Here is a 12,954-nt window from a genome sequence, read left to right on the forward strand (position 1 = left end):
GAGCATAAATGGGAGTCGTCGGCGCGGATGCAGCTCTTCAGAAGTTGGACGGCCAGAACATTTGAATGCCATGACTCTTGACTTTGGACAAGATTTCCAGCGCAGTGCAGACGGCGTGCAGCGTTTTAAGGTGGACTTCTGTCCAGATTGTGCGTCTTGGGAGGGTTTTATCTGATCAACATGTGGCACTTAAATAATAACAGGCACCTTTAGTCGATCTGAGGCATGGAGGAGTATTGATCTCCGGAGAAACCCCATAGGTGCCACTTCTTTTATTCACAGTAATGGAATGAAGACACTCTCCAGATATGATGGATGATAGATCCAGTAAGCTCATCTTGGTTCCTATTTTAGCTGTCCTTTTTGTTATGATTGGGTACCAGTACATATGTCCCGCTGGAAGCAATTCGTGCCACTTTAAGGCAGGGGAGAAATTCAGGGGAGTGAGCCTACTTTCCACCCCGTACCAGGACAGCAGCGACGACTTCTACCGGGATCAAGACCTGGAGGATGACAGCCCAATCAAAGTGCCGTCCAAATTCAACTTCACCGAGAGAGACCTGGACAGACACGTGGAGTTCAACATCAAAGGGGACGACGTGATCGTGTTCCTGCACATCCAGAAGACAGGAGGGACCACTTTCGGGAGACACTTGGTGAGGAATATTCGCTTGGAGCAGCCGTGCGAGTGCAAGCCCGGGCAGAAAAAATGCACATGTCACCGGCCGGGGAAAGAGGAGTCCTGGCTCTTCTCCCGGTTCTCCACCGGCTGGAGCTGCGGACTGCATGCAGACTGGACCGAGCTAACGAACTGTGTGCCTGTCATAATGGATAAGAAGGAGGCCCAGAGGAATAAAAGGTATGTGTATGAACGTGTGTGCCCGATTGATTTTTCTTGGGTGAATTTGGAGGAATGCAGGAGAAACTGGTATTGGCAAGAATCTGGCGATACAATATGTATCACGATACATTATGACTCAGTATATCACGATAATCACAATGCTGCAGTACACTATAGTGTAAAGAACACACGTGCATAAATTCTATGTTAAAAAAGTGAACTTTTTCATGCAATCAGAGTAATGAGGACAAATAAGAACACGGGTATCTAAGGGTCAGGGGTTTGGACACATCACAAAATGAATCATTGCCATGAATCTTTGCATTAATAACAATGTCACGATAATCCATAAAATATCACAAAAGGTATCATGGGGCTACAGTGGTTTTGGGGACACAAAGCATCTGTTTTGCATAGGGGAGCAAGAATCTGGCAATAAGGTATGTATCATGATACAGGGGTGATAAATTGCAATACTGTGAGCAAGGTGATATTTTGCAATTTTCTTATTCTAATTTTAGGAAAACCCATAGTTTAAAGAAGACACCCCCATATGCATAAAATCGAATTAAAACATTTACTTTTCTATGCAATCAGAACAGTGAAGATAGAAAACAACACTGCTATGTAGTCCAGTAACCCAGCGAGCACCAACCAGGAGTCCAACCTTTTAGTTGAAAACTCATTGATATTCTGAATGTCTAAGACTTCTTTTCACCCTCTGGCTAAAATGTGGTCACAACATCATAATGTCACAAAACATATATTTTTTTAATCATTTTGGTAATTTGTTCAGTTGTATACTGACATGGAGAAGATATTGATTTGGTGAGGCATTTCTCTGTAGTCATATTTCACTGGTAGGTGAAATCTGGTCCACATGAAGACATCAATTCAACTTGTTTAATGTTTCATGTAAAATGTCATTAGCACGAGTTACACAGGGTGTGTGCCGTCAACAAGAAGCTTCCAGCACATCATGATGAGAGAAGTTCTCGATGTAAAATGAAGAAATTATGGTTCTTGCTGTAGCCTTGTTCTCATGTACACGTACTCTGGTGTGCATGTGCTGAGTGGATTAAGCTCAGTACTTTCACCTCAGCACAAGGGTGTGAGACTGTCTTGTGGCGTTATTTTTTCTGGCTTTCAACCAAAACTTACTTAGTTGCCAAAACGACACCAGGTTTTTATTTGCTCATTGTAGAAGATGGCAAATGTCAGTATGGTGAATCCCAGTGAAAATACTTCCACTTTTGAACTAATTCTAAACATCTTTTCATCATAGCCTTTTTTGAATGTCTTTTCAATGAAAAAATGCTCTCTGGGAAGTCTCAACCTTGGAGAGGACAAGTACTCAAGTGAAATGTACAGCCACCTCACTCATAAACCAGCACAAAAATGTCAGTTACATACATAAACCACCATGTTCTGAACGGACAGAAACGCTGACAAAAAGTAACATTTGTGTTTTTTGGCATAACATACCACATATTACAAACTGTCCAAACTGCTCAGTCCAGTACAGTGCATGGTGGGAAATAAGGCTATATGTTAGATTGGGGAATTATTTTTACATCACATCACATGTACAGGTGATAAAATCTGCCTTAGAATAGATTTTATCGAGTCAAAGCTATGGTCTTTGTGTTTGAGTCTCTTGGGTGGATGTGTCACGATCAACAAACTGATTATTTTGGGGAATCACAGCTTGAAAAGGTGGAGAACCATTGATCCAGTGGTCAAAGGTTTAAACACAACACAAAATGAACCACTGCCACAAATCTTAGCACATATCACAATATCACAATACAGTAGAAAAAGCAAAGTAAAGTAAAAATATAAACTTTTTAAAGTCAGATTTTATGCATGCGGTAGTGTTTTCTTTACACTATGACAGTTTTCCTAAAATCCCAATTTAAAAAAAATGCAATGTTATCACCTTGTTTGCAGTATATTGTGATATACTGAACCTTTACTTTTGTGTGGTGATATATATCATATTTCCAGATTCTTTCTAATGCACAGCCCTGTGCAAGACAGTCGCTTTGTGGCCCCAAAAACCACTGGAGCCCCATGATAAATTTAAAATTTAAAGTTGAAGTCTGTCCTGGTGTAAATTTGCGTGGCATACTATGTTAATCAGTGTGAGCTGTGATGGATGGGATCACTGGAGTGATGTATTATAGTTTTGTCAGGATCAATAGAGCTGTAATTTTTCTGTCATCAGTGTATAGTCACAAATAAGGCTGGGCAATATGGACAGAGTCAAATCAAGACAATGTTCAGTCTCATATCACGATATGAGTATAATATTATATTGCCCAGCCCTTGTCACAGATTACTGCAAGCTTCTAAACAGATTTTCAAAATGCAAATAATTGCGATCAGTCACCCAACAATCAGTTACCTCATATATGTGGGAGGTGGGTGTGCAAGCACAAGCATCTGAGACTGTGGATAATGTAATAGTGGCCCATAAACTGCTATAACATTAGAGGTAGTGCCTTACTTCACTTGCCCTTTAGACATATAAATTACCTGTCTTTGTCCTTCATATTTCACATAATGAACTTGTTCCTGCCCAACTCTGCTGGTGCTGTTATTCTCTGTGATCTGTGCCATTAAACGGCAGTACTGAACCGTTTAGCAGAACTCCTCTTTCACAGCAGTAATAATGTTGTTTGTGAGTCTGGGGTCCAACAAATGCTCTAGCACCCCTGTAGTGATTTCATTGTCACTGGATCAAAGCTCCAATTGCATCTTTTGAAAAAGTAAAAAAAAAAAAAAAAAGTTAAAGGATTGATGACTGATTTTCTTTGCTGAAATGTCATCCCCGGGAGTGAGGGTAGCCATTAAGTTGTCCAAAGTCGGGATGTATGTTGCTCAAACCTGACGCTTAAACCAGAACACACAACTCTCCCTGCATCCTTGGTTTCTTTGAGGATTGTTGGCAAACAGAACCAGGGCACCGTTGTTGTACCACACAAAGTCGTCACATTTGATGCCATCTTATCTCAGGACTGCGCTCAAATTATCTCGGGGTGTTTGATTCAGTAAAGCAGCACAGAAGTTATCTGTGAGGGAAAGCAAAGCAGAACTCGTTGAAATGTATTAATTCTCCAATATTTTCTGTTGTGATTACAATTGCTCGTACTAATGTGATACAGATGCAGCCATTCAATTACTAAAGGGGGTGCACTGTAATCAGCAGTATATGTGTGTGTGTGCATGTGTGTGTGCTTTTCCTGCAGGGTGGATGTGTGTGTGGTTTTTTTTTAGAGATGTTCCGATATCATTTTCTCCTTCCGGGTATGGATTCTGATGCCTGAACTTTGCATTTTTGGCTGATACTGAGTACAGATCTGATACAAGTGCATTAAAAAATCATATTACAATGTATTATTTTTTTTTTTAGCAGCTGTATACTACAAACCCTGTATGGTTGTGATATGATTTCTATCATTGTTGTATGGCCAGGCTAATGTAAAACATGAACAAATTACAGAGAATGAATGCCACAGAACATGACTTCACTGTCCTGGGGTGAAAAAAGGGAGACGGACACTGCTGGAGAGTAGCAGGGTCCCATTTTGGGGTTAATAAATTACTTGGTATTGATTCAGTGCTTAGACTTGCATATTTGCAGATAGTGATACCAGCATTTTAGGCTGAATCTGAGGCATTTTCCCAATACTTGTGTAGGACTGGGTATCCTTTAAAAAATTCAATACCAGTACCACTACCAGTGGAGTACTTCATGTGACGCCTATTTTTCTAGTTGTACTTCACTAGATACCCATAATGTGAATGGAAGCATTCCTGAAATAATTCTTTTACATTTTCATCAGATGCCACAGGCGTGTCATAGAGCCATAAGTTGAACTAGGGTTGTAACTAATGATTATTTTCACTGTTGATTAATCAGTTGATTATTTCCTCAATTAACTGATTAGTTTTTGGTTTATATAATGTCACAATACAGTAGAAATTGTTGATGAGCCCAATATGAGGTCCTCAAATGTTTTGTTTTGTCCATAACTCAAAGATATTGATAGTTTGTAGCTGCAGTGGTAGTAGGCCTTTTTTAGCAGGTCTTTTTTTGTAGATCTAGGTGCAAAAATTATTGAATGCTGGTATTGTTTGACTGCAAAGGTTTCAATGCTACTTGGCACTGGGTTATTTCAGTCAATACCTTAATAATTCTGAGTATAGCTGCAATAATTAATTGGTGAGCTGCAACAATTAATCGATTATTGAATTAATCACCAACTATGTTGATAATCCATTAATCAGTTTGAGTACATTTTTAAGAAAAAAGTCAAATTTCTCTAATTCCAGCTTCTAAAATGTGAATATATTTTGGTTTCTTTACTCATTTCTGACAGTAAACTGAATATCTTTGGGTTGTGGGCAAAACAAACCATTTGAGGACATCATTCTGGATTTAGGAAAACACTGTCAACATTTTCATCATTCTCTTACATTTTATTAATAACTATCAATTGGGAAAATAATTGACTGATTAATTGCCTTAAAAAATCCTTAGTTGCAGTATTGGACCAGCAGTATTATAGAGATGCAGTACAATTACTAAAGGGGATGCATTGTAATGAACTAGTCACTGCATGAGCTGTGTGTGTGTGCACGTTTTTGCTCAGCATAGATGTGTGTCTTTCAATGCAGTTAGTGTTTCTGGAGCCGCAGATCCTTTAAACTGCATTACAGTAAAAGTCCTTCAGTAAAGTTGCACATTAAAAGTCAGTTATATATCCTCAAAGATACTTCCACATGTACACATCACATAGAAAAAGCTGCATTTTTGAACCGTGAAGAATTTCTGTTATGAAAAACACAATCTTACACTGAAGCACACGAGCACATGATTTATTTCTGCTTTGCCAAGTGTTTCCTTTACTCGGCAAAGTGCTCAGTGGATGCGACAGCTCTTCATTTCACAGCTGTGGCATCTATTCTGCACTCACAGTCCTCTCATCCCTTGTTCTTTAGTGGGCTCCTGCAACATCTACTCTGAGATAATTCTGCCTCGACTAAGACTGTTGGCAGACACACTGTGTTAGACCCCTCACTAACCAGCCACTGCGCACGGCACATTTACTAAGTGAGATGACTAATAGCATTATGCAAATTTAGGCTTCATAATCATTTTTTGTATGAGCAATGCTTTAATTAAAATATTTTAAATGGTATAAAGTCCAAGTGAAAAAGAAGCACCCTTGCAGAATAAAATACATTTGTAATTTGTAATAAAGACGCAATAATCCACTTGTTACAAAAATCTTAACTCCACTCAAGGGTGCGGTGGGGAATACCAATCGTATATCACTGCCAAATTCAGATGGCATACCCTTGTTTTGCGGTTGAGAGCCTCTCAGATTGAGTGGCTGTCTCTCTGCAGTCCCAGGCTTTCACCTTGCCAGCTCTCGAGATGGCAGTAAAGGGGAGGGGGGGGGTGGGGGGTGGTGAGGTGGGCGGCGATGGCACTGCCTGCGTGGCACTGTGTGGCCTTTTCAGCCGGGCAGGGCGCGGTGTGCGGTGAGCCAGCCGTGCGGCCCAGGAAAGGTCAGGCGTGTCAGACTGGATCAGTGTGCGTGTCCTGCGGCGTGCCTCCCCTGGAGTGTGCTGTCAGTCAGGGGAGAAGTGGAGCAGGCAGGCCAGTTCTCTTCAGAGGCTTTTTTGGAGAAACAAACCTCTAAGTGCAGTCCTCTTAAGTTGCTTTGTGGGGAGCGTCATGTCTGCTGAATGAATATGCCTTGTTGAGCAGGTTGTTTTCCTCTCAGGCGATTTCAGAGGCCTGTGCTGAGGAGAGCGGCTAGACTTATTTCTGATTGTTACATGTTCATTAGCCAGCTGTTTAGTCGGGAGTAACTGGGGTAGATTTATTCAACATGACACCGGGTCGCAGAACAAAGAGCTGATTTTCAAATCGTGCTTGTGAGTAAATCATATCTACAGAAGTGTTTTGCATGTGTAGTGAAAGGCGGTAGGTCAGTATCAGAGAAATGTTTGATGTTTCTTTCCATTGAAATGAGACTGTGCCTATTCAGTTTCTCGCTACGATATCGTACCATCGGTCTCCATCTCGGTGCAGTCAGAACATCTGTCACTGAGATTAAAAAACAACAACACAGATTTATTGTTGTGGCTACAGGTCTGAGGTGAGGAAATTTGATTATCAAACATGCAGCCTGAAGTCCCTACAGGGAAGAATACATTGTACACCTTCAATAAAGCAAGTTAGACTCAGGGCTGGCCATGTACAGATGTATGAATTATCTAGGGCGAAGATTCGAATCACCAGTCGGAGACCCCTCAGTCGAGCAGTCATTTTTTGGATTTATTTTGGCCAGTCAGTGTGCATTAAAGTAGCAGGATAAACCAGGTAGAAGCTTACAAAATGCACAGGGAGAACATTTCAATGGGGGATTGAATATAAGGGGAATCAAAATATTTTTATATGAGTTGTTGTACTTATTTAAAAAAAAATCCTTGTGACAACACGCGCTGGTGGTTAACTTATGAGAGAATTATGTTTTTTAGCTGCATCATTGTACCCAGCAGTGCATCAACAAGGCAGGCTGGAAACTTTCCAAACTGAGTCTCAGAATCACCACAAAGCACAAAACTAACCGTGATGGAAGCAGTGATAGGAATGACGTGCTTTCAGACACTTCACCAGAGCGCACGGTGTAGTGTGCAGGCCAGGTCATGCTGACTTGCTTGCTTGTGCTCGTTTTTGCCACTGACAGCCTCAGATTCTTATTTTTAGTGTCTGACAACATTATGGAAAAGACTGCGACTGTGAGACGCCTGAGACGTTATGTTTAAAAAACAGCAGTTTTATTGCTCCTGCCAAACTCACCAGACTCCATTTACACAAACAGTACGCTTATCGTCATCATAGTCGGCCTCTTTCAAACTTGACAGAAACAAATTAAAAGTCATCACAAACGTCTTGGTTTTGTATTTCCACTATCACAATCACCAACTCTGGTTTTGTCAAAATAAATCCTTAATTGACGAAGAAAGACATTAAAACGTGTCTTACTGGTAACACATTCTCATTCAGGCTGATACAGGAATTTAGTGAACTTAAAAAAAGGAACAAATTGTTGAATATTCATATTGTATGGCCAAATCTGAATTAGTATTATCATTTTAGTTTAAGCATTACTGAATATTTGCATTTGAGCAAATACCAGCAACACTTATTTTAAATGTACAGTTTTAGCACTTTTAGCAGAGGAGCTGCGTGAAGCCTTTGTCACACATCAGAGGAAGCTCCTTTCATGGAAGCACAAGGTCACTCAAGCTGAACAAAAAGACATTCATGCATGCACATTACCATTCATACAACAGAACAACAGCCTGCTCCTTCAGCTAAGATGATACAGACTTTTAAATCCTTTTAATGCCCAGAGTGTGAGCTGTTTTTAGGCTAAAATCAAAAGGGGATGAAGACAAACAAGTAGCCACTGATTCTATCTGAGATTTTAATTTATTCCACATTCTTCTTCATAGCTTTAATCACTCACTGCTCCCCTGAAAATGGTTTATAATAGCAAATCAAAGTGTAGCTTTCACAGGTTGTTGATATGCATTGAAACACTGAAGTGGAAACTGGATGTTTTCTTGAAAGAAACAGAACACCCTTTTTGTTGCATAATGTGATGCTGCTGTTGACAATGTCAGCATTTCTCACAGTCTGTGTCTGTAGAGGTGAGTCAAGACAGGATTTACTACTTTTCAGCTGAATTAAGAATATGTTTCACTTACAAACTATCTGCGTTCGCTGCTTAATGACATTTAATGGTCAGCCTTTGAATTTGTGTTGGACTGAACTGAACTTTGTCTCCTTGTCCCTTCACTGATTTCTAGAAATGTTGCAAAGCAATGAATCACTTCGGTGGAACATGTATTATGCAGATTTTTTTGAGTTCACGAATAGTCCAGAGCCACCCCATTACTCATTATTCACTACAGAAATTCATGTTTATTTTAAATCCTTCAGTCACCTCTGCCACAGAGGTCATGTGTTTGGATTTGTTTGTTTGTCTGCCTGTCTGTATTAAGAAATATCTCTAACACTACAACACAGATTTCAGTGAAATTGGGTAAAAGGTAAGTCATGGTGTGCATAGGGAGATCATGACTCTTGAACTGTCATGCATAATTGTCAGAATTTGCTCCATGATTACCTCTGCAGACTTAAAAAAGGTTGCATTTACCTTCATCAAACACTGATTTAATGCACCAATATTAAATCATTCCGATGATTTGGCACAACAATAGCAGTGTCAATGAATATCAGGGTAGAAAATAAAACATTTGGCCAATTTAACATGACTTCCGCTTTAAACCATGCCCACTTTTTGTTGTCTATCCAAATACAGAGACTGAGACAGATAACTCTGTTGGTTGAACAGATACAAATAATGACGTCTGATTCTGATATGGAGTCATCATATTGCTTCAGTTGACCCTTCCTAAGTCCTGCCTCTTTTTGCTCACTTGGTACTAACAGGGACACATAGGATCACATGTTAAATTACCTAATGTTAGCAAAAGGCTAGCTAACTACCTAGCTAATGATAGATTAGCTAGTTGGCAACCATTTTGCTAACATTAGCTTACTTAAAATATTTGTTTTTCTTTTCAACACAAATGAGCTTAGCACAAAGCGTATCTAAGTACAGGAAACAGGAAAGGAGAAAGTTGACCTGAGTGCCAAATGTGCTCAACTGTTATTGGAGCACAGACAAAAAATGGGCGGGTCTTAGGAGGGTCAATTGGCCGTGCTTCATCACTGCTGAACTCGATTACCATCAACTGTATTTTAAGATGAATGGCATTTATTTCCCCAAGGCCAAATGCCCTATCTTGCAATGTCATCAGCTGTTTAAAAAATGTATTTTGTGTAAACTGTCTAAAAATTGCATCCACCCCGTGATTCTGATCCCCTCCAAAGCGTTCCCTCTTGGCCCATGCATCACCCTGCAGTTCCATGAAAATGGGGCCAGCATTTTTTCCTTAAATCTGCTGACAAATAGGCAAAAAAAATGGCACAGACAACAAAACCTCTTTGGTGGAGGTAATAATGGGAAAACATGGTTAATCACAAAGCTAAAACAATCAAAACAAGCCTATTTGCTAAAAAAAACAAAAAAAACAAAAAAGCACTGTGTCAAATTCTGGTAATAAGCACATATCTATCTAAATAGGCCGTTCCCTCTTCCCTCTAGAGAATGAGTGTGCGAGAGTGTATATCTCTAGGTTTGTAGTTAGTAATTGCAAAAAAGCAAATCATCCTTGTTTCTGTGCCTTCAGCTCTATTCCAAAACACATCCTCCCATTATGTGTTGTTAGAAACTCAAGTTGAAGTTGAAAGACCAAACAAAATTGACTTCAGTGCACGCAGCTGAGGCAGCCAACGGGAAACATGCTCATGTGTTTATCTGTGCCCCGGTATAATATTACTTCATTCATTTTATACATATTTAGCAGGTACATTAATTTATTTAATTTGGATAAAGGTCAGAAACATTCACAGGGAGATGTAAGCAATTTTCAGACCACTATAATTAATAGACATTTTGTAAGTCTTGTATGTATTTTTGAACAGTATGTACAGCTTTAAGTTGTTCCCCTTCCCATAATTTTATGCATATGCTGATGTAGCAGGTTTTTTTTTTAATCAATTATGAAATCTTCATTAGCAGCATTCTTGTTGCTTATGCATAATGAATGTTCAGTTCAGAAGTACAAAGAGACCAAAGCCAAAACACGAGTACAGTACGGACGCTCTTCGATACTCTGCTTTGATGAGACACAGAGAGAGAAAGGGAGAGATAAATGTGCCTATATAGCAGTGACAGACGATGTCCTCTGCTGCATTTCTGGAAGAGGATGTTTAGATCACAGTGTCCTCGAGGTTTTATGCCATGTAGACTGAAAAGCTGGCTTAAAAGCTGTGTATATTCTCAAGAAGAAAAGGCAGAATGAAAGAACAAAAATTGGCAAAGACTGCAGTTAAAAAGGATGATTTCTTTACTGTAAAGTCTTTGCTTTCTTAATGATATCACTGAAGGATGTTCATTTGAACAGTTTTGATATAGTCTAGTTGCTGTGCATTTGATGTAAAGGATGCTTTGCAGTGATCATGTATCTAATTGCTGTCAGTCTTCTGGAAGGTGAAGAAAAGTGTACATTAGAGGGTGACACAGGAGTGGGATTTTCACTCCTGTCCCATCCCACTCTCACAAAAATACTCCTGTCCTGCCCCAAACCCAAGTAAAAAAAAAGAAAAAAGAAAAATACTTGTCCCATCCAATACCTGAACAATTTCTGTCCCATCCTGTTCCCATCAATCCAGTCCACACACAACATTACACATGTTTTTATACACATTAAAAATTTACCTATTGTTATTATGATTCCCACTTCCAGCTGCTCCTGCTGACTTTTTTCCCTGTCCCATCCCAGTCCCATCACTGTTGACTCCCATCCTGCAGGAATCCCACAGGAATCCTGCGTCCCAAAAAAAGTTTGCATCATGGTCCGACATGGTTCTGTTCCAGCTTCACGAGATCAAGAAAAGTCTGTTCTGTTTTTTCCCAACTGATGGAAAGGTGACGGGGTTAGCCTATAGGTGTATTATAAGGGACTATATACTGCATCCAAAGATGGCGTCCATTCAGTCCAGTGAGAGTTGCTCACTTGGTGCATAAGCCAAAAAAGTTTTCTAGCTTCCGGGTTTACTCTTGGTTATATGGGCCACTGAGAATGCATAGTAGTGTTTCTCCCCTTTGCCCCCACCTGTGAGTGCCCACTCAGCTTATAGGTTTTACACTGTGATGATGTCACAGATTTTTGAATTGCTTTTTTTTTTGCTGAAGGAAAGTTTTACAATTAAAAAAAAATCCATGGATCAACATTTCATAATAGAAAGAGTCATAACTGACCTTGTTTGCAGTTCAAGGTGTCCTGTCAGTAGTTTTGCAGATGTCTCTTTTATAATGGTGGGCTTTAGGGGAAAATGCTTTTTGGGCTGGTTGGGAATTTTTCGCTACAATACCGTGAGTAGCCACTGACAAAAACTGCCAGCAAGTCTGTGGGTCAGCCCCTAGGTAAGCTGAGCAGAAAAGGCTAGTGTTAAGCTTATGCTAATGCTAGTGTCGTACCTTTACAAAGTTGGCCCTGGTGAGATTGTGTCCTTTTTTCGGAAGCTTGTCTTCTGTGGTTGTTTACACATTTTTCCATTTTTGAAAACAGTTGTTATCGCTGTTAGTATGTTGTTAGCCAATCACTGGCAATCGCAATGTGCTTTGGGTTGAGTGTGGACCAATCAGAGGCCATATTCCTGACTTGTCAACCAATCAGATGCTGTGTTCCTGTCTTGTCGCGTGTGAAACTCTGATCTCTAATGCATCTTGCAATGGAATAACATGAGATTGACCCTTCAAAATAAAATTTGCGGTAATGACACTAATGAGCTGAACCCCACATTAGGCACTGCATGACCATGGAATCATGGCAATGTGGTTATTGTCACAGCCCTAGTTATTGTTCACCATTATTACAATTAATAGTTGCTCAAGCTTATATTGGAATAATACACAATAAATAATGGGCAGCAGTGCTTCATGGGAATTATCTACTTAGCTGCAATCATTCTTTATTCATAAAGTGACTGACTTACGGAGCTGTTCAGGCATGTGAAGCTCCTCCATGTGTATTTCACCCACTGATTCTGTGGTACTGCACAAATATTAAAGCTCCTGCATACAATATGTTTTTTACACCAGTCATAAAAATAACATATTCGCAATCTCTTAATTTCTAGTTTCAGCTCATTGTTAAGCAAATTTACTGTTTTGGTTCATTCATACTGTTCTCAGTTTCTTGTTTTTAGATACAGCAGGTGGCTGTTTTCAGCAAAAGGAAAGCTCTAAAAAGCCACTATGAAGTGCCTGCTAACCACCAAAACACAGTGGAGCATTCAGCAGATAAAGTCAGATTTTTCTCTCCTAGACTTAAAACAAATGATAATGTTGCTCCGTAACTGCTTAATGTGTAAATAGGGAAGCGTGTCAATG

General features: G+C 39.8%; 1 protein-coding gene across 1 annotated transcript in view; it reads left to right on the forward strand.

Moving 5' to 3' along the window:
* The first annotated feature begins 311 nt into the window (after positions 1 to 311).
* The window catches only part of hs6st3b (heparan sulfate 6-O-sulfotransferase 3b), a 98,660-nt gene continuing 86,017 nt past the window's right edge, over positions 312 to 12,954 (forward strand). The window contains exon 1 of the mRNA XM_084725548.1: positions 312 to 859. Within this exon, the coding sequence (XP_084581674.1) occupies positions 312 to 859 (548 nt within the window). The remainder of the gene's footprint in view (positions 860 to 12,954) is intronic.

Source organism: Lutjanus erythropterus, chromosome 8 (assembly GCF_056507025.1).
Source record: "Lutjanus erythropterus isolate fLutEry1 chromosome 8, fLutEry1.hap2, whole genome shotgun sequence".
Classification (NCBI taxonomy): Eukaryota; Metazoa; Chordata; class Actinopteri; order Lutjaniformes; family Lutjanidae; genus Lutjanus; species Lutjanus erythropterus.